Here is a 24,531-nt window from a genome sequence, read left to right on the forward strand (position 1 = left end):
TTCTTTTCTTTTCTTTTCTTTTCTTTTCTTTTCTTTTCTTTTCTTTTCTTTTCTTTTCTAATGGAAACCAAGATCACTTTCTATAAGGAAAGTGAGCCCTCTAGTGAAATAACGATTAAGGACATTTGTTCATAATTTAACCCTCTTTGTGTTATGTGCATATGTAGGCACATGCACCCATGTGCTTTATTTTTATAGTAGAATAAGTCTTAGAATATCAGCTCCTCGGTGTCTGGAAGGTAATACTTGAACTCCTAGCTCTGGATCTTAAAAATTTATACTAGCTCTGAATCTAAGAAATCTACTTAAATTATTCAGTTCTACCATGAAATAAATAGCTAGCAATGATCTCATTCACTAATGTGTGACTCTATTTCCATGTATCCACCCAGTTTATAAAAACCCTTCCTGAGACTGAACGTAAATTCACGACCTGAATCATAGGACTAAAATATTCTCAGGGTAAAACACAGTACATGTTTAGGTAGTGCAGGTATTAAAACATCCCCTAAAGTGATAAGAGTGGTCAAGTAGAAGTTTCTGGGTTGGAACTTAAATACCATTGTTTACATTTATTAATGTCTGTATGACATGTTCTCATTATATTTAGAGGTTTGGGGCCAGGCTAGATGGGTCTGTGAGGCCTCTATGAACTGTCCCTCCCCAATTCCCGCAGCCGTGTTGGTGGCTTGTTCTGGTACCAGCCTACCAGGGACAGTGGACTGGGGTAGACTTAGCTACAGGCTTGGATCTTGGGATCAGGACGAGAAGACTTCAGGTGACCACACGTAAATGCTTCATTACAAAAAGTCAAACAGATGTGTTATTTACCAGACTAACCTGATGACCATGAATTCACCATTCTGAATAACAAATCAAATCATTCTAAATTACAGAGGAAAGGACAACAAGCTAAAATTAAAAGCAGCAGCCTATCACTATTTGAAATCATGTTATAACTGTTTTGTTTTGATCTTAAGGCCTGCCTTTTCACAACCAGCTTTCAAACCACATTTATAATTCCCCGTTATTACTGGTCTACTCGCTACTTGGATTGAGATCCAAAATGCCAGAAAGGCTTCTGGTTAGTTTCTTCTTTGGGTCCTGAAACTGGCCAGTTTATTTTTGAAGACTAGTCAGCAGAACTTTTCGCATTAAACATCATCACCCTCCTGCAGTATGTTTTTAATTAAAGTTTTAACTTTATTTTTTATTTTTTAGAGCGAGAGAGTGCAAGTGGGGGAGAGGAGAGGGGCAGAGGGATAGAGAGGGTCTTAAGCAGGCTGCATGCTCACTGTAGAGCTTGGGGCTTGATCCCATGACTCTGGGATCATGACCTGAGCCGAAATCAAGAGTCAGACGTTCAGTGGACCGAGGCACTCAGCAGCCCTGCTTCCGTAATTTAAACGCTCAGTGATCCCCTTTGCCCTTCTGGTGAGCGCCTGTCCATGTCTCTCACAGCTGCATGAGCCTCTCTTCAAGGTTCCCTTGCTTCCCTGCCTTCCTTACCTCCCAAATGGGCTCTGTACATCTGTCCTAGCTCCCCCTTTGTTTCTCAGCTTTGCTTTCCTGTCTACTTTGAGTTTGGACTGATCCAGGGGCACAGAAAGTCTAGTGGGGACGTCACTGATTCTGCTGGTTTCTGTCAAGCTACAGAAGCCTAATTGGAAGAAAATCTTTGTAAAATGTCTTTCAAAGGTCAGATTTATACACACTCAACAAGTCGACCAGATTGGATTTCTTTATAATGAGATTTTATATATTTACTTATTTGAATTCCAAGTGCTTTCATGATATTTACATTCATTCTGAATAGAGGCTTCTCCAGCATCACCTGGTCCTCTAAGGGCAAATACAGTAAATTTAGAAGATAGAATGATTTATCCCCTGAATAATAATAGAAATATCCTGTGAAGTGAGTCCTGGAAGGCTGGGAGGGAGTTTTAAATACTATTTTGCATACAACGAGCACTGTGCCTTGGGTGAGGGAGGCTCTCAATGAGCACTGCTTGCTTTTAGTTATTGCTATTCTCACTAAATAGTGAGAGGGCAAAGTTCCAATACCAAATTTAATGTAGCACCCTTCTACCTCTTCTGCATCGTACCTTTCCAAAATAAAGGACTAAGCAGCCATGTTTTTATTTTCTTATGTTCCCTACCGAGTATTCTGTTACTGAGGAATGTTCTGGAGCAGAAGATACTCACACGTCACTACGCATGGTGCTGGGGGTAGCGCCACCGTGGAGGTACCCAGGTTTTCGGGCGTGGATTTGTGCTAGAAAAGCCTTTTCAGTGGTTGGCGATGGAACCAGATCCTCAAACTGAGTCCGTGCAAATTCAGAATCCACATTACTCTCAGTTTCACTCCCCACCTCTATTAGGGACGATGGAAGAAATGAAGAATGGCTTAGGTTATTTTATGATTGGCCAATAAAGGGCTAGATTTAACATAAGTCAACCTTACGTTTATACAACCTGCGCTGTATAAAACATCAACCAGTTATTGTACATAAGTCAGTGGAGTTTATTTTTTTTTTTCAAAATGACATTTGATACATGAATTTCTAGAAAATTATTTGGTATATGGTATTGTCTTTTTTTTTAATCTCAATATTATGAGGAATTTTTGTGTTTTAACTGGCTTAGTTTCTTAATACTTCTCTTTTACCCTTTCTACAAAAGTCTTCATTAAAACTGTTCTTAATTTTGCTTAATATTATTTTAATTTAGGAAATACAAACCTTAAAATACTACATTCACTTAATATTTCAATGCATTATAAATATAAACTAATAGTATATGAAGTGTCCACGTAAGAGTAACATTTTTAGTCATCATTTGCTAGGGCAGTGGGTACGTGCCATTAATCATGGTGTGTTAACTACTGCCATTTTTATCCTAGTTGCTAATCTTAATCCAGACTAGCAGAAACAATTTTCATTACTTCAGTTCTTATTATAGCGGCTTTAAGTAACTTAAATCCGGAATTTTTTTTTTCAACGTTTTTTTATTTATTTTTTGGGACAGAGAGAGACAGAGCATGAACGGGGGAGGGGCAGAGAGAAAGGGAGACACAGAATCGGAAACAGGCTCCAGGCTCTGAGCCATCAGCCCAGAGCCTGACGCGGGGCTCGAACTCACGGACCACGAGATCGTGACCTGGCTGAAGTCGGACGCTTAACCGACTGTGCCACCCAGGCGCCCCTGGAATTTTTTTTAATATTGAAGTTTTATTTCTTATAATTTTTGTAATCTCAAACTATGGGACCAGAGTCGTGCCAGACAAATATCTTGCCAAGTGGGCTTATGGAACAGATGAGATGTATTAGTAACTGGTAAGATATTTATTTGCATATTCATGCTGTTCAAGTTTTAAAAACTCCATGCAGTATTATTAGCATGAAGAGTCTCACTCAATGTTATGCTCTTTATTTTCTGGGGAGATCTCTCTTTAGACATATCGCAAAGGTAAATTTCAATTTAGCCTCATTCAAATAGCCACGCGTTTCAAATTAACAGAGTTTAAATTAGTAAATAAAACATTTGACCTTCTAAAATAACTTTAGCTTCACGTCACATTGGATCATAGATGACAAGTTACAAATAATAGGTATTACAAATACTAGAATTACAAGTCAATTTTAGTATTTTTCTTTATACCTATCGGCATGTTTCAAACTCTCTGCATTAAGCATGTAATTAACCGTCTTGTCAGCAAAATAGCAACAGTGCTGAAATATCGGAATATACCAAAAATATCATATAGATCTTTAAAAAATCCTTTTTATATTTGACAATGAGGAGATCTCTAACACAGGGCCCTGGCACTTATGGGTCCCTCTGCAAAGAGCAGATACAGGAGAGGGGACCGGGGACTCACCAGAATTCAGCTCTTTCACAAGAGAGGACATGGTGTTAGTGATGGAATCTGCTGCTACCAGTAAGTCATTTCTTAAGTTTCTTCTTGAACCTTGAGTGAAGAAGAAATGATCGTTAAAAAAAAAAAAATCACACAGCTTTTCCTTTCTCCCCCCCCCACTTTTTGTGCAGTTTATCATCTACATCGATATCCCGAAGCAAGAAAAACTTCCAAGACCTCTCCTTTTCAAAGGTGTTTTGGCTTATTTTCTGAAAAAAATACACTGTCCTTAGGGTAATGGCTTCGATGTTAAGAAGACATGGCCACGGATGAGGGAGGGGCTCATTTAATTGATTGTACAAATTGGGAGGGTTTTGCAAGTGAAAGGGGGTGGTATGATAATAAGACTGTGATGTGGCACAACCTGGGATGGTCCCAGGGAAACCAGTATCTATTGTCGCCTTTCTTAGGAAAACCCACACAGATGCAAAGTCTGGTTTTGCCCGGAGACTTGCACCTTGCCAGCTGCTGCTACCGTTTCAGCCATGACCTGGTGGCTCAGCACGTGGGATTGCGGTCTCCATCACCACAGTCTCTATCTCTCATTAGGGCTCCCAGAGTTCTCCCTATCATGATAGGTATCTCTGGGGAATGGGAACCCTTGAAGGCCCCAGAGCATACAAGACGGGGGGAGATTCTTCTCCTGCGCTAAGACCTGGGCAGAAGGTGTATGTCTAATACCCTGAATTGCAACTTAGACTAGGTTTCTCCATGGTAGACAAAGATTATGATGATGTTTCAGGCACACGAAGGGTTAAATGGGTATTTGTCGGCTGGCTTGGGTGTGAGGTAGAGATGGAACATAATATCTTTGGAAAAAAAGGCTCAAGATTCCAAACAGCTGACCTGCAGATGAACTTAGGCAGCAAGAGCTCTTTATGAGCTAGGAGCTGCCTATAGGCCACATTTCATCCTGTACTTTCTCAGAAAGTCAAACTCATTAAAATAATAAATACGTGTAAATTAAAAAATCAAGGGGATCAGAGAAAACAATTATAATATAAAGCTCTTAGGGGCGCCTGGTGGCTCAGTCAGTTAAGTGGCGGACTTCAGCTCAGGTCATGATCTCATGGTTTGTGAGTTCAAGCCCCATGTCGGGCTCTGTGCTGAAAGCTTGGAGCCTAGAGCCTACTTCGGATTCTGTGTCTCCCTCTCTTTCTCTCTCTGCCTCTCCCCTGCTAGAACTCTCTCTCAAAAATAAACAAACATTAAACAAATATAGAAAGCTCATAGATTTAAAATACTGTAAATTTCCTTAAGATCAGATTTAGAGAAAGGACATTTTTTCTTCTAAAGGTGAAAAAAAGAAAGTTATTTTGAATAGCTTAAAAATTTTTTGTATAACTTATTTTCTTTTTCAGAAAAAAAAAGCCGTATTATGGATCCTTCCTTTTCCCTCCTAGCAGAGACTACGTCATTCTCTTCCTTTAAAATGTAAGATTTTATCCCCTATACAAAATGGATGAGAATGTCTCTTTCCTCACACTCTTGCTATTTGTGGATATTACTAATGTTAATTTTTTAAAAAATCTGCTAGGCAAGAGGTGATACTTGTATTTCTACAATAGTTTGTGAGATTAGACACCTCTTTATATCTTTATTGGCAATTTATAGTTCTTTCCATATCCCTCACTTATTTTTGTTTCGGGAATGTCTTTTTCTTACTGATTTCTATATGCTTTATGAGTAGCTGAAATTATGCAACTTGATTGCCACTTAATGCTGGAAACATTTTCCTCAAGCCTATTTTTTGTCTTTTGACTTCATTTATGTTTCTTCTTGCCTTAAAACTAGTAGTCAACTATCTCTTTTCCTTAGATCTATATGTGAGGATCTGGAAGGACGTTCATGATATATTGCTAATTTAAAGAAAATGCAACTTGCCGACCAAAATGCAATGTATGGTCTTGTTTGTGTGAAAAAGAAGGGTAGATGTTTATAAAAACACACTGAAACATACGTAATTATATGTACGTGAAGAACTGAGAAGGGCCAAACTGTTTAATAGTGTTTACTTCTGGGAATGAGATTGGCAGAGTGAGGGTCTGCAGAAGCATTTTTTCCCCCGAACTCTCTGTAAATGTAAAAAGTGATGGCAAGAAAAAGTCTTAAAAGTCTTAAAATATTTCCAAATGAATACAATCACTTGTCTTGAAAGACCTTACCCCTACCCCCGGCGTGTGAATGGAAAAGGCAGCGGGTGAGAGAATACTGTTATATTTATCAGAGTTTGTGCTCCTGTTAACTATGGAGGCTGAACCTCCAACCCTTTGGCCCTGTATTACAGAGGCAATGGTCAACTCTTTAGGGCAACTGTAAAATGATTAAATTATCTGCTTGTTCATTGCAGGGCTGCATCCCACCTCAGCTGGGACTGTTTAACCTCAATTTGAGTTTGCTTTAACACAAAGGAAATAAGATCTTTCAGAACTTTAAAATGGGTTACATTTATAAAGTTTCCTGGGATATTGGTGAAAGGTTTTCCCTTCCCTTAATGAGCAAAGACTCCTAAAAAATGGAGCAGGGCGATAGAAGCTGAAAGAAGGTAAGATGGTGAAGTGAGTAACAGGCTAGCCTAAGGAGTTTCTGAAACAGCTCTGGGGCCAGGGGCCAAGGAATACCCTGGCATTTCCACACTGTGGCTCCGAAGATTCTAAACGCTCAACAGACCGTGGTGACTTATGTGCCCCGTGAAAAAGCAGAACACAACAACAAAACGTGACCCCACTTACTTTGTGCAAACGCCTCCTGAACATCACCCCCTACCCCCGTGAGGGAGTCCTGAGGCGTGTGGGACGGGCTGGAGCAGGCAGACGCAGACCGCACAGGCATGGGGATGGGCCTGCTGATGGTGTGGCTGGGGGAGGAGCGAGGAGAGCCTGCCCCCTGGGTCTGGAGAGACAATGCGAGTCGTTAATTTGTTTTCCCAAAGCCTCCTTCAAAGGTTAAAAACAGTCACGGTGAGGTTCCCAAGCAGGAGGGCATCCTAGGTAGTTGAGATGGTAATCCTTAACCTGAGTTGCAGGTGCAGATAATTTAGGACCTTATTCTGTATAACCTGGAGTTTTGGTTACTTGTTGAAAGTTAAGAATATTAGTACAGCATCGTTCTATGATACACGATATGTGCGCCCAGGTAATGAGGCTACTGTTAAGCGGTGAAATTTACAAGGTGTGTCTGTTTCCTCCTTGAAGGAAGTTCCACGTAGAATAAAAAGACGTTTATTAAGGACAAAGTTTGCAATATAAACGAAGAGACTATTTGGGATGGATGTGGTTTATACCTTCCTAAATATTCAGTCTGTCTGTCCTGGCATCATCTTTGAGGATAACTTATAGGCCAGATCCTGTCAAGCGATACTGGCGTCCCGCAGGAAATGTCCTTCTCTTCATCGATGAAAAAGCAGTTAATTTCAGCAATCAGAACAGTGGGGTTTAAGAGGGAGTAAAGAAAAAAAAAGGAGAAAGCAACTAAAAGCCATTTCCCTCTATACCACAGTCCTCGGCATGAAACTGTTCACACCTTGAATTTCACAGCTTTGTCTCCACACAATGAGGTTTCTTGGAAACACTTTCTGTGTTATAATAATTAGTTTACAAAGGAAGCCAGTCATGAATAAGAGGATGCAATGAGACCCTCTGGTGCATACTCAGAGGTGAGGTGTTCAGGTGCTCACATAGACTCCAGTCCAGATTGCTGGGTCCCGCCAGGGAGAGTGAGGACTCTTCCATAGCAAGGCCCAGAGATGCAGCACCAACCCATTCACACCCAGGGACGTGCACCCTGGGAGCACTGCTCTGGAGTGTTCGATTTAGACTTTGCTGAGGGTTGGGCTGCTTGCAGTTAAAACACACAACATCAATCCTGTCAAATGCCATGCTGTTAGCTTTCCAGGGCTTGGCATCACACATACAAGTCACATCTATAAATTGAGAAAAATCTAGAATTAAACACAAAGCAAAACAGAGCAGAGCACAGGAAATAACTCATGTGATCCAGTGGGCTGGGGATTCCACTCTTTTCATTCTCAACAGTACCTTGAATGGTCTGTCCGGGCCCAGGGAACGGAAGCTTGCCCCCTCGCGATGCTTTGCAGCCTGTGGCCCCAGCCCGCTCAAGGACAGGTCTGGTTTTCCCCAGCAAACCTTGCCAGTTCATCTCAATAGCCACGAAACTTCTGCTTCTGAGCTACCGTGGCACCCCCCCCCGCCTTCCCACGCCAATAATACATGACCACATTTGAGTCACGCGTTGCCGTGTAGAAGGGTCTTCATGTGCATTTCTCTCCATGACCCCCTGAAGTAGGGCATCATTACTCTCAAGATGCGATTGTGGACCCCAGTGCTCAGAGAGGTAAAAAGGTTTGCCCAGGAGGCAGAGCGGGAGAGCTTGGGCTGGCCTCTGAGCATGGATGCTCTGTCTGCCCTTGGTTGCAGGGACCTGGCTGGGTTTTGCCTGCTGAGGGCTCATCAAAGGCATTTCGCTGCCTTGAGGGCTGCCTCCCCCTGGCAAGCCCTCTTGTGTGCCATTCTCCGGGCAGGGCCCTCAGCGGGGCTCCCCGCCCTTTCTTACGTGTCCTCTTTACCCAGGACCAGTCACGGCACGAGATGGAGGAAGGACTGGGATGGGAAGGTGGACAGAGGGGCTGAAGGGAGGAGGTTAATGGCAGGGATGCCTCAGCTCTGGGGAGCCAGACCCTCTTCTGGGGTAGCGGGTTCACGATAATAACAATACAACTCCACTTGTGTGTGTGTTACAGTGGACAAAGCACTTTTCCGTACATTGTTTGCTTTCATTCTCCTCATTATTGGTGCTAGGAATGATAGTAGCTTATATTTGAATAGCAATTCGCAGTCTATGAAGCACTTTAACCCCAACGATTTCACTTAATCCTGCTAGCCACCATGTGAAGTATTCTATTCCCATTTTCCAGGTTAGCACACTGAGGCTCAGAGGTGCTAACTGGGTTACCCGGTGAGAGAGTGGCAGAAATAAACGAGATCCCCAGCCTTTCGCCTACAAGCCCAGGGCTTTCCCACAGCACCACAGCCGCTTCTGAAGATCGGGGGCCCTGTGACCAATCACCACACACCACTCACGGAGAAAGGTTTAGCAGCCTGAAGGCTGAGAAAACACAGTATCTGGACCCACCGGTGAGGGGTGTTGGAGTAGGGGCCCCAGGCTTCTGGCTGGGCTGTGCAATAGCTTTCAATCGCCGGATGGCGGGGTGCAGTGTGAGGGCCCTGGTAGTGGAAGAGACTGTGGGCCGATTATCAATCAGTACAGATACACCGGTGCAAATCTCTTATCTGCAAATTTGAAATCCAAGAAGCAACATTTGTCGTTTCATTACTGACATGAGGCTATTTCTATGGCGTCTGCACTGTACTGCCTTTCTAAAACCCAGAAAGATTCTGAATCCTGGGACACACCCGGACCCGGTGACTTCAGATGTGGGGCTGTGAGTTTGCATTTCAGTATCTTAATGGCTGTACTGGGGCTGCACGCACACCAGCACCACTGGCACCTGTTCCATCAGGGTCTCCCGTGCAGGGTGCCCATGGCGCCGTCCTCTCCCTTTGGGCCTTCACCTGGCCCTTCTAACCTTCCAGTCGGTGAGTCTCTTACCTCTGGCAACACTCTCCCCTTCTCCTTGTGCCCTGGGCTCTCTCCTGCTGCGTTTGAGGCATTCCCAGCCCTAACTCTCCCTGCTTAATAATGCCTGGTCTCCAAAGTCAACTTTGCCCACTGCTTCCCTCCTGCTTCTTTCCTTCAAAACCCCTCTTCATGGTCTGTGTGAAGAGAAAAATAATTGACTATGGTGATGTGTTAAGGGAAAAACAATGGCCTGAATGTAAATGGCACCAATGTGTAAATGACTGATAGGCACCATCTCCTAAATGAGTATCTAATTGGTGCAATTTCAAGCAGTCTGATTACGTGAAGAATTCAGGTAGAGATTCTGTGCTGGAGACAAGATCCAGTGGCATCTTCCCTGCAACTCCCAACCCCCAAGGAATGTCCAGACTCCGGCCCCTGGCTCCCTGGGTGACGACGGCCCTGTCTCTTTGTCCGGACACTGTCCAGTTGGATGCACAGTAGCTTCCCGGGACCTACTGCTGGAAATGCCGTCTCTGGCCTTCCTTTCTGTTCTTTCTGTAGACTCACTAGGAAAGGACAGTTGCCTCTTGGTATTGGGGTTGATCAGTGGAGTTTCATTTTCGGGTAGTGACCACTGCGGAATGGTGGCCTCTGGCCTGTTCACGAAGTATATACAGTTGTCTGCTAACAACTTCAGAAGAGTTAGAGTGAGTGATCTCTGCGAACATCCTTCCCTGGAAATTACTTGATGATTAATGGAGTGAATACTTAAGGGACAACGGTCCATGCAGATCAATATATAGATCTAAAATTCCTGAGAGGAGAGTTGATTTATGGAGGAAGGAAAACATACATCATACTTGGCAAATTTAAAATAGCTTGCTTCCTAGTGAATAGATGAAAAATTCATTTCCGCACTCCATCCTCTGAGCCCACTCAACCTGCTGTTGTATCAATTTTTAAGAAGCCTGACAAGATCCATACATTTTCTGATTTTTTTCCAGGAAGTATTTTGGTTTCCACTCGGCACCAGAAAGGAGAGAGGCTTCAGGGAAGGGACCAAATGTGTACTTGCTGAACCAGCACTGCCTGGAGACACGGCTGAGCAGGTGACCAGGGGACACGAGTGCACAACCCTCCCCCTGACTGAAAAGCCTACCTCTCGGGTTTGGCTGGGAATGCAGCCTCGTCAGCCAGGTGTGACTCAGCAGCCGGAGAAGGTACAGCAGAGTAGCGTTTAGCTATGTCCAACCCTCTTTTCACCCTCTCTTCCAGTTCACGTTCACTGACTATCATCATAGGGATTGCCGTGTACAAAGGGCTGTGGGGGTAGGGATGAGGTGACTAACCCTAACTGGTCGGGCAGGAGGCATCACTTAACTTGAGTCTTAATAGTGGAGATTTCCGGGCAGAAGAAAGGTCGTATTGCCAGGAGAGAAGAATATTCCAGGTCTTAGAGTGTCATGAGCGAGGGAAGAGAAGAGGAGGGGTATCGCAGAGGGCGCGAGGATGCCCCAGGTTTGCTGTGGGGAGTGAAGAGGGCTGGGGCTGGTCAGGGGGTGGTTTAATCTGAACCAGAAGGTCATCTCCGAAGGTTTTCAAGTAAAAAAAAAATAATTTTTACTCTCCTAGAATGAATTGACTAAATCCCTAATTTTAAAAAAGTTTGTGTGAGAGAGAGCCTGAGAGGGTATGCTTTGAACACTGGATGCCAGTCCTAATATTGTAGTTGATTATTTATGATGTGAATTGTCTCCCCACGCCCCACCCTGCCAACTCCATCCCATTTCTGATTGCTTCACCACTCCACAGAATACCCACCAGAGAAGATGGGTGAGGGAGATAAAGGAAGGTGAACTGATGCTGATAAAACTCGTTACTTCTGGCCCGCTCATATTCCCAATGTGTTTGGGAGAAGCAGAAACCTGAGAGACCATGATTTCCCAAGTTAACTGGGCCTCCAGTTATTAATAGAGAATAGAATGGGTCAGGAGATGGAATTTGAAATGATGTTTCACTTTCCTCCTCTGACTGAGACACTCTTAGTTAACTGGAAGGAAGAGAAGTGTGTGTGTGTGTGTGTGTGTGTGTGTGTGTGTGTACATGCACGTGTGTGTGTAAAATAGGGGTCAAATCACAAAAGTTTACATATTGTTGGATGTATGTGTATAAACATATACACACTTTTATACTAATCTCTGACATGCATATAGTATTTTACAAAGTGCTTTCACATCCATTAGCTTTCAAAATCTCCCCCCAAATCCTGTGGGCCATGTATTAGCAGTCTACTTGAGATAAATTACCAGGAAGTTAACTGACTAACTCAAGATCTTACAGGTATGAGAGAAGAACAGGGACCCTACCGTCCGGTCTAACACCAGTCACCTTTCTGCAAAAATTTTTTGAGACCTTACATCCTGAACTCAAAGTCAGGATATCTGGTTTTAGATTGGGACATGATATTGGAAACTGGAAGTCTACCAGAAACTCTGAAACATACTGTCATTGCAATTATACCCCAGCTGCCTTCATTATTACACTTTTTATGAGTGTTCTTTTTATGGTTCCTGCAATAAATCTTAAAAATACACAAAGAAGAAAGAGGGTAGGATAATTTTGATGCAAGTTTTGTAAAAAAAAATTTATTGCTTATGATACCATAATCATCATATTATATTACAGGCACTATTTTTTTTTTTTAATTCATGTTCTCTCCTCAAGGGGGATAAATTCATGCATTATCTCTAACAAGAAACAGAAGTAGGAATTATATATACCAGTATCATAAAATACATTGAACCACAGAGACTTATGATAAAGCAAGTAGAGGTTATTAAATCAAGCACAATTTGTTGTGTGCAGTGTCTTAAATCTGATTTTACAAAGAGAATGTCCCCAAAGGGGTAAGGCTCATAAATAAAAATAGAATTTAGAAGCAGACAGCAGACTAAAACCTCTAAATTCTCTCCTTAGATCATGTTATACCAAGTCTATATATTTGAATGGCATATGTTTCTTTCCTTGTAGATCTGCCTGCTCAGGATTGGGACGTACAGGGTTCTGTCTTTAATTTTAACTGAAGGTCAGTATAATAATCAGCCACTTAACATCTGCTGCTGCATTTGTCCCGTTTATTATTCAGCACAAGTTCTCTAAAGCTCCAAGTAAAGACTTCTTTTTCATATTTTATGCCAACAGAAATTTTGGTCCCCTGAGAACTGGTATTTTTGTTTTGATAAAACCACAAAATCCGTTTTTTTTTTTTTTTTTTTTTTTTTTTTTTTTTTTTTGCCTCATTGCCAAAAAGCTCAGAGGAACACCCTTGTCTCTTATGATTAGCATATTTGCATTTTCTCTTCGTTAGTTTCTGATCTTTCTATATTTATTTTATGAAGTCATTGCTGATGTCTTTTGTTGGGAGCTGCCTTGGGTCCTTTTGGAAAAGAGGCTTGACTATACAAGCACATCAATAAATGAGTAAGACAAGCAAATTCTCTTCCCACCCAGACATCGCATTGCTGACATCTGAGCGTTCCCAATGATGGCCCTTTAGAACCTAGGCAGCGGTACCCAGCTGAGGGCTGACTTTCAGAGATGCGGCCACTGTTGAGGGCTCCGTGGGAGGAGCTGGAAGGAAAGGAGGCAGTAATGCTCTATGGGTGCTGCCATGGTTTGGCTGTTTGCAGCCATGGGTTTATGAACTTCCTGGTCCACACAGCCTTTCAAGAATGTGTGGCCTGGGGAATGGTGGGAAATGGGCCCCTGAGGGAGATGGCTCAGCAAGGCTGATGGACTATAGGATGATTGCCCTCTCTCCACTAGGTGTGAGGTTATATTTGAGCTTTTTCCCCCTTTTTTCTGTGCACATGCTAAGTAAGAGACAGGAAAGGAAAGAGGCTGTTTGCACAGAGAAGCAGCACAGCAAGGCATTTTTCTCTACCATGATCTAAGTGCGCTGGAACTACAATAGCAATGCCCCATGTACGCCTTTATGGGCAATTAGACAGGCTATAAATGTGCGTCCTTCACCAAGGGGGACTGTCTCTCATTAAAATTTGACTTTAGTAAAGCAACTTTTTTCACAAAATACAAAATAGCGTAATACATTGTCTTTATTGTCTGACATTACAGATTAGTTTTACACTTTCCTTTTTTACAGACCGTGGGAAGGAAGGGTAAAACTGTGTCCAGCATTTTGCAAACGTTCGTTGTTACACACAAACACACACAATGAATAACAGGAAAGAGAATACAGAAGAATAAAAGGTACGTTGAAATTGGACAGGCTGTGGTTCTAATCGATCCATGGAAATGATGTGAAACTTCCTGGTGATACCAGCAAATGGGATATAGCGTCATACACGGTTTGGTACGTGCACCTGAAATTAAAGTTGCTGTTCTTTTGCTTCTGTTTTGTTATTGTTATGTTTCGAGTAGGCTACTCCCTCTCATGGCTCTGAACCGGACCACAGGGTCAGACACAGGGTTCCAGTTGAGCGACTACAGTTAGAGAATCACAGTGTTCCTGCTTCCAGAGAAGATGTATGCAAGGGCCTTGTGAACTCCCGGAGCAGAGAGGTTCTTGGTGATAAGAGAAGGGCTGAAAGTTACCCATTCTTTTGAGATTATTACGAACCAGTGGTAGGGATTCCGTTCTCAAGAACTAAACAATGGGAAATGAGCAGATACTGAGGACAGTGTTTCTCCTGGACTGAACCCATTTTGGTGACCAGGGGGGAACAGAGCTTAGTAATTATGCAATGAAAAGAGACGTAACTGGCGGACTTTTGTACAAAGAGGTCACACGCCTTTCCAGTAAAATGGAAACTGAACTAAATGAGAGGATGCAGAGAGGTTAGCTTGAGTGCTGTATGTAGCTTTAGTGGCCAGAGTGGGTGTCTCTGTTCAGAGACGGGTCTGATCAATAACCCAGAAAAGCATGAGACTGGTTGGAAACTTAGACCCCTGGAGCTGTAAAAAGTCTCCAACACATGATTTTTTTCCCCCTCTTCTAAAAGGTGTAACGGCTCTTCTTTTGATGCCCACAGTAGTAACAGTTATTAAAAAAAAAAAAAGCTAAATTTTATATGTCTCAATTCAAGCACTACATTGAAAAGGAAGCAAATTAGTATGATTTTTGTTCTCTTTCCAAACTGAAGCGTGAACAGACATTAGAGGCAAAAGCAATGGGAAAACGGCAGGATGGCAGGCCCCTCCATAGTTAGTTAAGACCTGCAGTAGGGAACATAACTTACTCCCTGCTTCAGTTCTTCTTCCTACAGAAAGATTGAATCAATAACAGTTAGGTTACCCAGGGTTCCAGGCAGAATGCGTACACAGTGTGAGGGAATGCAAGATGGGGGAAACATCAACACGGCTTCGGTGGCGGCCTCTCCTACCTCAGTGACTTTAGTCCCAGGTCTATTCAGGTATGTGAGACTGCAGCCCATCTCATTCCTTCCTATGTCCATCCACCTTTCCACACGATCTATCCCTCTAGCCTGCTGTTTATACCTCCTGATAGAACAGACTGTGCTGGGTTAGGCCAGGTCGATGCCAAGATGGCTGACAGTAAATAGAACCCCCCTACCCCCACCCCCACCCCCACCCCATTGCTGTGGTGACAGAAGCTATAGGAATATAAGCAGTGGGCTATTTTCAAGGTTTCCTGTCATTCAGTGAAGGGAAAGATGAGATCGACCCTCTTCATTTGGTCTATTTGAAAAGGAAAGCTGAAAGAGCTTTTCTGGATCATCAAATGAGACAACAGGGCAGAAACAGTGAGAGGCTATCCATTATCCAGTCCTGTCTCAATATATATGGTACAACAAAAACTGAGTTCTACACTTTACATGGCTAATATACTGAAAAGTAAATTTGGTTTAGTGAAGGTAAAGCATTCCCAACACTGATGGCAGGAAAAGTTGTCTAAGGGGGGGAAAAAAAAAAAAGACCAAAGGAAACCAAAGAAGGAAGTGTTGCACTTATATGTAAGTGTGTGCCCAGTGCTAGGACACGGTAGGTTTCAGCAAATATTTGTTAAATGCATAAAAGAAAGCTAGGAAGGAGGAAGGAAGAGAGAAAGAAAGCAATGAAAAAAGAAAAGAAAAAAAAGGAAAGACAGGAAAAGAGGAAGGGCGAAACAGTAAATGATGGTGTGTCGGGGATGCGAGGGATCCGGGGACTGAAAGAATGGACGCCTGTCTCACAGATGAGCTGCCCCAGGGACCGGGCAAGTTTCAGTATCAGTTCCCGCCTTTGGCATATCACAGTTCCAATCTGCAGTGGTTTCTGCTTGTCTACCTCAGGCGGGATGACCACCTAGCACTGACACCTCTCCTGGGCCGACTGTGGCCATGTGACCATAATTAGCCTACTTGTGACTTGACACGTGATTTAGTATATACTGAAGAAGGGGGTAGGGGTTTATGAAACGGAGAAGGCCACTTCCCAGTGAGACTAACAGGTTACAGCGCTCTGCAGAGGACTTCCCTAGATCATCTTATTAAACACTCTACCTGCAGAGAGCTAAGGGGGTATTCCTGTTTACAGTTTGTACTTGAGAGTCATGGAAGTTACGTGACTTGCTGCTAAAGCCTCACAGATGAGAGAAGATACTTCACTGAAATGATCAGTTAGTTACTCCTCTTAATAAAACTATAATCTCCAAAATTATGGCTATATCTTCATCTTGCAGAAGCATTAGCTTCTGCTCACTTTATTCAGAACTTCCGAAGCTATTAAATGTACAATGTTCCTGAATAAATCCAGTTTTAGTACTTTCAAGGACATAGGAACTGGAAATAAGCCAAGAAGTTGTCCTATGAGGGTCCTCAGTAGTCTGGTTCCAGGAAATGGATAAGAATGAGCCTGATAAACTGACTGCTATCTTGGACATATCTAAGAAAAGATCCTATATCTGGGACTGAAGCCGTATTTGGGGGAAAATCACATACAGTAATTGGAGAAATCATTGCACATTATGTGTGAACGATTTTTACAAATGCCATAGTCACAGGTCTAGGAAACATTTATTTGAAATGTCTTACCTTTAGTAGCTTCATGAGACCTTCTAACTGGACCATTAGCTCTCTCCGGCTCTCCTGGAGAGCAGACATTCTCTGTTCCAGCTCGTCCTTGCGCTGTCTAAGAAAGAAGTAGTCATCATCAGAACAGCATTCAACCCACTGAGCTGATCACACTTCCAAGTCTTGTGACACTAGCAGACCGCCAGAAAAAGAGCATCTCTGATCTCTGATGTGGTTTCCAGGCAGGGAAATGTCAAATGAACGAACAGTTATAGCTTGAGGTTTGTTTGTTTGTTAGAAGTCATTTGTTTGTTAGAAGTACATTTGTTTGTTAGAAGTCATACCAAAACACAGATGAATTAAAATCCTCTTGGATATACTCCCCCTTCTACCCTGAATTCACCAGTCAATGAAATCTTTTCTGAATGCTTAGTATGTCCTGGGCCTTGTGCGATGCCATTGGGCTCCCTTAAGACAAACAGAAACCAAACTGTCACCGAAAAAGGTCAATCCCACAGATCTTCCAAAACCAAGGACGCTTCTGTAAATCTCAAAGGGCATACTGATTACCCTAGTATTTGGAAATTGGAGTTTGAAAGTTTATTTTTCATTTCTTCCATTCTTAGTATGCAATATGGTACCTTTCAGAGGTGAAATATTCATAGGACAGAGTTTTTATAGTCAACTGAAGTTTTCTGGTTTGGGTTTGACTTTATAGGAGTTCCTACAGAATTGTTCCAACTGAAAATAACCTATAAGATTTGTGTTTGTTTAATTTTGTTTGTTTTGCAGAACTTCTATTAAACTGTCAGCAAGAATGGAAACCACAAAGGACAATCTATACTCCATCATTTATATTGACACTGAGAGGTACCAAGAATATCTTTAAAAGAGGGAAAAGAAATGAAACAGTATGGAGAAGAATATTAATGGTTCGTATTTCTGATGTATGTGTGTACTTTTCAAGTCAATTTCAAATCTATTATTTCATGATCATTAGTGAATAATATACACAATTTTTTCCCCGTGCCCCAAAGGCTTCTGTCTGAGTTTGAGATATTGGAACTTATATTTTAAAAATGTGTGACTGCTTTAACCATGTGTTAATGTATGAATGGATGTGCCTAGTCTCAATGGCCCAGGCATAAGATTAAGTGGCACTGTAGCAGAGACTCTGAAATGAAAAACTGACAGTATGAAAATGTCACACTGACTTAGGTCAATGACTCATCCAATTGAAAGATATTTTGTGGGGAGCACAGGTTATGGATATAAATGAAACATTCCTAATTTGCTTTGATTCAGGTTTCTCTAATGAATTATGAATTTAAAATTTATAAACATACCTCAACGCTTTTTGAATATATTTATATTTTTGGCTTTTATTGCCATTCAAGGCTTACTTACTACCAGAACATTCCTTCCTTTTTCTTTTACAATTGCCTCTTTTGTGAATCCTGAAGGACAAGGCACATCATGATTTTATAGATTTTAACGGTATCTTAGTTTAGTCTTTGTCTTCCCGGGCTGCAACATTCTAATTTTGAAAGTCTTAACTCCATTCAAAAATATTCGTCAATGACAAATCCACTAGCTGTTTTATCTTTGACCTTGTCTGCACATGGTGTCCCAAATATATCCATGGTAGGGGTTGGTAGAAGGATAATGTTTCTGACGTATTTCCAGTCTTCTTCTAGATACTGCTTTGTAATTTTTGGACTTTTGGTCATAGGAGCACTTTGCGAAGAGGGTTGCAGTAAATTCTAATATTGCAGGTAAAAAATACTAAGGTAGGCATCTAAAAACTATGCGGAAAAGTTAACTGGTATTAATTTAGAATTAATCAACAATTAAAAAAACTTGTTTGTACAGTTTTCTTATAAGTAGTAATCTTTCAAAACATGACATCTACTCTTTCATGCATTGATTAAATTCAATTAAAAGAATTTCATGGGGCGCCTGGGTGGCCCAGTTGGTTGAGCGTCCGACTTGGGCTCTGGTCATGATCTCGCGGTTTGTGAGTTCGGGCCCCGCGTCAGGCTCTGTGCTGACAGCTCAGAGCCTGGAGCCTGCTCCGGATTCTGTGTCTCCCTCTCTCTCTGCCCCTCCCCTGCTCGTACTCTGTCTCTGTCTCTCTCAGGAATGAATAAACATTAAAAAAAAATTTAAAAAAAAAGAATTTCATGTAATAATGTCTTTATTTAATCTTCTCTATAAGTGGCTACCAAACGGGGGTCTGATTAACAAATTTGTGGTGTAGCTTCCATGGTTCCAAGTGGGAACAAGAAAACAAGGACTAAGTAGTGATTTTATTTTCATAGAGCTAAATGTATACCTCTGTAAAAGGAATGTCTTTTATTTTGAGATTCTGCCTGATAATTTCTAATTTTGCGTGTGTTTTTTAAATAATATATATGAGATATATATATATTTTAATGTTTATTTTTGAGAGAGATAGATGGAGTGTGAGTGGGGGAGGGGCAGAGAGAGAGGGAGACACAGAATCTGAAGCAGGTTCCAGGCTCCGAGCTGTCAGCAGAGACTGATGTGGGGCTTAAACTCACCAGCCGTGAGATCATGACCTGAGCTGAAGTTGAATGCTTGGCCGACTGACGGAACCCCCCAGGTAACCCTTGAATGTACCTTAAAACCTATTTTCTCTTAGGACAATATTGGGACAACAGGCAAAATTTTAATATAGATCATATATGAGACAATAATATCAACTTTTCTGAATTTGATGATGGTGCCATGGTTATGTAAGACAATACATTTTTACATAGGAAATATACACAGTAATACTTAGTGGTAAAGGGTTATGATGTCTGCAACTTACTCTCAAAATGACTCATCAAAAATATGTATGCTATATATATACATATATACATACATATATATATATATATACATACATATATATATATATAAACATATAGGGAGATAGAGAAGGGTGTAGTAATATGTTTGTTATCTCTAGGTGAAGTATATAAGGACATCCATTGTGATTTTCTTACAACTCTTAAATTTTTTCAAAATAAAAAGTTAAAAAAATATACTGTCATTCATGAAACTGTTATGATAAGAGATGATGGTAATTCTAAAAATATATCCCTACAGGGGTGACTTAGTCAACTGAGCATCCAGCTGTTGGTTTTGGCTCAGGTCATGATCTCACAGTTCATGACGTGGAGCCTTGCATCGGGCTCCATGCTGACAGTGCAGAGCCTGCTTGGGATTCTCTCTCTCTCCCCCTCTCTTTCTGCTCCCTCCCCTGCCCTCTCTCTCAAAATAAATAAATAAACTTAAAAAAAATGTATCATCATATGGTAAAACAAAAAGTATTCAGCTTTATGTTATTTCCCAAAAATAATTTAAAAATTAAGCTGGTCTATTAAATTCAACTCTGGAAACCACTGACTTACACCAGAGGTTACACTTTCATTTTTAATTAATAGAACACAAAGTTACCTTAATTAGCAAGTTGTTGTTGTTGTTGTTGTTTTACATTTCATTTATTTTTGATAGAGAGAGACAGAGCATGAGCAGAGGAGGGACAGAGAGAGAGAGGGAGACATAGACTCTGAAAGAGGCTCCAGGCTCTGAGCTGTCAGTACAGAGCCCAACGTGGGGCCCGAACTCACAAACCGTGAGATCATGACCTGAGCTGAAATCGGATGCTTAACCGACTGAGCCACCCAGGCGTCCCGCAAGTTTTCTTGAAAAATAATTTTATACACATTGATAAGAATGTAATTTCGGGGGTATAAAATAAAGTGTTTATTTTTTTTGCAAGGTATAGATATGGAAATTATACTTTTTTTCCTCTTTGAGATTTGTGGTGTGAAGTTAGTTCCTTCACAGTTTTAAATAAATGTTTTATCCTAGAAGATGGTATTGTCTTTGCAAACACAGTTCTTTAGCTATCTCTTAATCGTTTTGCAGCTTATCCATTCATGCCATCCATCTGGCACTTTTAAGACACTGTAAATAAAATAATGAGTAGGATACAGTTTTTGTCCTTGAGCGAAAGAGGAGGAGAAAGAAGTTCAAGACGACGATGGTGAGCGTACAATAAAAATATGAACAAATTGCTGCACTTCAGTGGTAACTCTGAAGAAGACGTCCAGTTCCATATGGTGGTAAAAATTGAAGGAAGGCTTGCTAGATAACCTTGCAAAACTCCCTCCAAAACTCCACCTCTGATCTTAATTATTATAATGTCTCTATTTAAAAGCAAGACTCCTAATAGTCCTTATCTCAGTTTGTAACTATATTCTCATTTGTGTGCTTATTTGATGTATGTCATTTTCCTACTGGACCACACATTCTGTGGGACCAGGACAGTATCTTTTTCAATTCAACTGTGGGCATCCTGCGTTTTAGAAATATTTGCTGAATGAACTAAATGAATAATAAAATGAGGGATGATAGATCTGATAGTAGTGTAGATGGGTCAGGGGCCAGGAAATCAATTAAGTGAGTAATAACAGTCCAGCAGGAGATAACTAAGACCCAAGAAAAGGAGATGGAATCCACATGTGCTACTCATTGTGTGCGATCTTGGGCAAATTATTTAACTTCTGTGAATCTCAGTTTCCATACCTATAAAAAGAGTACAATAATAGTGTCTATCTCCTGGGTTTGTTACAGCAATTACCCGGGACAGTGTATTATAGAGTTTAGTGCCTAGGGAGCGTCAGATTAGCACACGGAAATGCCTATCATATAACCCCACTTGGTTGTCAGATCTGGGTTGCAAACTTGGCTGTCAGCTTTCTTGTGGCTGATGTAAAAAGGAAAATGTGATTATTTAGAAAGGTCATAGTGCTCTTAAGATAAAAATGAACTGCATTAATGAAAAGCTGAGCTCTGCTCCTGTCTCCCCTCGTCCATTCCGCAGCTGAAAGAAATTTCTCCTGTTGGTTTCTCAATAAGAGGCACCAGAAGGTTGTAATGGACGGAGAAGATCTCTGTCCAAGGAGTTCCTGTGGCTGCTGCATGTGGCCACTCCTCAGTGTGACCAAAGGCCAAAGTGTGCAAGAAGCCATTGTTTTGGAGTCTGAAATGACTAAAGGATAAAAGTTAGAATACCCAAAGCAAGTTTCTTGACCTAGGATGTCAGGGTATCTGTGAAATCTCCAACTCACGAAAATGCTTACCAGAGAATTAATGGCTTATAAGGATCTAGAGAAATAGCCTTTAAGGGAGGGCATTCCTTCTTCTTCAAGGTAGAAGAAATGTGTAGAATATGGAGGCAGTTGGGATTTAGGTGTCTCAGGCCTCAGGCCTCTAGCTTCAGGCGTGGGCCACCGGCTGACAGGGAGCACCCAAAACACTGAAGTTTTTCACAGAGACAGACTCCTTAGCATGGGTTTGGGATCAGCTGGGGATATGGGAATGCCCACAAGTCAGGGCCAGGAGGGTGGTTAGAACCATCAGTCTATTCCAAGATAGCAGTGCCAAGGAGGGAAGACGTATCAGTTGGAAAACTATCATCAGTGACCCAGGCACATCAAGAAGCCTTCCTGGACGGCATCACCCAAATGGAACCAAATACTTTCGAAAGCAAATGCTAACAGGTGATCTGATGAAAATGTTTATGAAAAATTCCTAGTCATCATCCCTCCAACAGAGAGTGGGACACTCAATGGAAGAGGCATAAAGAACATTTCAGGAGACAAGGTACCTAGATGTGGAGATGAATGATTACTCCATTTCCAAATTGGTTTATTCAGTTATGTTTCTGTGTAAGTTCGACTCACAGCTTGTGAGCTGGGAGGGCCTACATAGTCCTAGTAGGCAAATTTTCTTTCGAGCAGGCATTTACTTTTATATGCCTTTGAGGATAATGATACAGAATGTCACCTTTTCCTTCTTTCCACTTTCATCCCACCTGGGTGACGTGTAGTAGAACATGCAAGGACTTCTAATACATCTCCCTGAAGAAAGGACCAGAGATTATATAGTTTGAAAAGGAAGGATTTCTGTTTCTTCCACTAAATTCTTTAGTTATTCGAAAGTATGACATGATCCTTTCACATCAAGCAGCCCCCACAAGTTGCCGGTTCCATAGATCTCCTTTCCATAACTCATGCCTTTGGTGGCTCTGCCGTCTAGGCAGGTGCACAGGCCTGGAGAGAGGGAGAATGGGGCCTCCCTGAGAGCAGGCAGGGCCTGCAGCCTGGGCCAGATGTGCTGTGGTGCCTCGTCACGCGTGTGTCTGAAGAGCAGGGCTGGGATGGAACCCCCGGAAACATCCATGACTACAATCAATAGGAACTTGGTAAAATCCAAACATAACCATCCAGAACCTGCTTAATTTAGTCATTTTGTCTGGAAGAAGTTAATGGCACTCTAATGATGACAAGGGTTTCTGAGAAGAGGCATCTGTACTTGCTATAAAAAGCGTCCCTCAGAGTAAGATATACCTGGAATCTGGCACCGAAACTGGAAGATGGAAAGAATGTCCTATCTGCTAACAACTAAAAGTGCCTTGTGAAATAGGACATTCCTATGAAGCAATGCCTTTGAATTTATGTTTGTGCTGTTTGCTACACACCTAGGTTTGAGTATGTGTCATATTTCAAGGCATGGTGCTAAGCCGGTCTGAGGTGAAGCCCACAGCCACCCCCCAGCCTTTTGCACATGAGCACAGCATGTGCTATTCTCTACCTTCCTGACTCTGAAAAGTGCACTGAAATTCAAGGGTGGAACCTTCTAAGGGCCTTTCAGACTCAAATGTCTTATGGTGTCGGACTAGACAACAGCAGGTGTTTTAATTCATTAGCAGAACAAGAAGGTATGAGGTCTCTTTTTTAAGGTCTGCATGTGAAGCTTTTACGGACCGAGATTGAGAGAAAATCAGACTCCTTTTTTGTGGGTTACAGGTAAATTTTTAAATGTAAAAGCCTGTGATGTTTATTTAGCTGTTTCTGTGTTTGTTGCGTTGATCACTTGTATCATAAACACATTGTCGATAGTGCAAATAACTAGAAAAGAGTTGAGTTCAAATTTTTTTCAGTGAGAGATTTTGCTTGTAAAGAATGCTGTTTCCCCTTCACTGTGTCACATGAAAGAATAAAATATACACAGCAGCTCCTTAAAACCCCCAAATCTCAGTGAATAGGCCTGTGCTATTAAAAAAGAAACAGGGGTGTCTGGGGGGCTCGGTCAGTTAAGTGTCTGACTTCAGCTCAGGTCATGATCTCGTGGTTTGTGAGTTTGAGCCCCATGGCGGGCTCTGTGCTCACAGCTCAGGGCCTGGAGCCTGCTTTAGATTCTGTGTCTCCCCCCTCTCTCTCTGCACCCCCCCCACTCTCTCTCCCTCAAAAATAAATAAACATTAAAAAAAAATTTTTTTTTTTTAAAAAGAAACAGCAAGCATGTCAGCAGCTATGGTGGCTAAGGACTGTTTTCTGGCTGGACGCCGTTAGACTTTTGGAAGATCCCAGTCACTTGCATTTGCCAAGAGGCCTTGGGCTCCTCTCTTACCTGAGGAGCCGGAGTTCTGCCAGCAGAGTGGGGTTTTGCTGTGCCTTCTCTGGAGTGGGCTGAGAAGCTTGTTCATGCTCTAGCCGCAGCCTCTGGATCTCCTGTAAGATTTCTCTTGGGAGAGAGGAAGAAGGTAAGAAACTAGGGTCAGTTAACTTCCAGGATATCCAGGATGCTAACATCCAAGGGGGGCGGTCACCCTATGTTTGGGAGCAGAAGAAAGTCTCACTACCCAACAGTGTTTATGAGGGACTGGCTGTAGCTAGGTGGGTGCTACGGACAGCGGAAGGCTGACCTCAGCCCCAGCACATTCAAACTCTACAGTATGTTGTTGGAGACTTCAAGCTGAGTGTTCTCACCAGGACCTGATAATCGCTCTACTAAGTAACATAATACTGCGGTAACGTGTTCAACTTTGAAAAGTGTGCTGCTTAGGAGCAAAAATATATCTTCCGATTATTTCTGATCACAGCCTGACCCCATCAAGTC

The 24,531-nt window shown here is 42.0% G+C and overlaps 1 protein-coding gene and 1 long non-coding RNA gene across 35 annotated transcripts in view; one reads left to right on the forward strand and one right to left on the reverse strand.

The window, feature by feature from the left end:
* LOC121033020 (uncharacterized) overlaps positions 1-18,094 on the forward strand; it is a 25,443-nt gene extending 7,349 nt beyond the window's left edge. The window contains exons 3-4 of one of the 2 annotated variants that reach the window (XR_005791654.1): positions 13,683-13,789; positions 17,344-18,094. This is a non-coding gene — a long non-coding RNA (uncharacterized LOC121033020). Of the gene's footprint in view, positions 1-10,524; positions 10,741-12,550; positions 12,606-13,682; positions 13,790-17,343 lie in introns of those variants that run through there. The other variant, XR_005791655.1, reaches the window with a different exon arrangement.
* Positions 1-24,531, reverse strand: part of DTNA (dystrobrevin alpha) — a 355,193-nt gene that overhangs the window by 9,773 nt on the left and 320,889 nt on the right. For 22 of the 33 annotated variants that reach the window (XR_005791653.1, XM_040479098.1, XM_040479095.1 and 19 more), the window contains 6 exons: positions 24,043-24,156; positions 16,573-16,669; positions 14,779-14,799; positions 6,652-6,811; positions 3,881-3,970; positions 2,206-2,374 (listed from right to left, as the gene is read on the reverse strand). Coding sequence is in view for 32 of the 33 variants with exons in the window: in XM_040479098.1 (XP_040335032.1) it covers positions 2,206-2,374; positions 3,881-3,970; positions 6,652-6,811; positions 14,779-14,799; positions 16,573-16,669; positions 24,043-24,156 (651 nt within the window). In the remaining variant the exon portion in view is untranslated. Of the gene's footprint in view, positions 1-2,205; positions 2,375-3,880; positions 3,971-6,651; positions 6,812-12,143; positions 13,903-14,778; positions 14,800-16,572; positions 16,670-24,042; positions 24,157-24,531 lie in introns of those variants that run through there. The other 11 variants (XM_040479109.1, XM_040479101.1, XM_040479104.1 and 8 more) reach the window with 3 other exon arrangements.

This window comes from Herpailurus yagouaroundi, unplaced genomic scaffold (genome assembly GCF_014898765.1).
Source record: "Herpailurus yagouaroundi ecotype Mexico unplaced genomic scaffold, PumYag 142, whole genome shotgun sequence".
Classification (NCBI taxonomy): domain Eukaryota; kingdom Metazoa; phylum Chordata; class Mammalia; order Carnivora; family Felidae; genus Herpailurus; species Herpailurus yagouaroundi.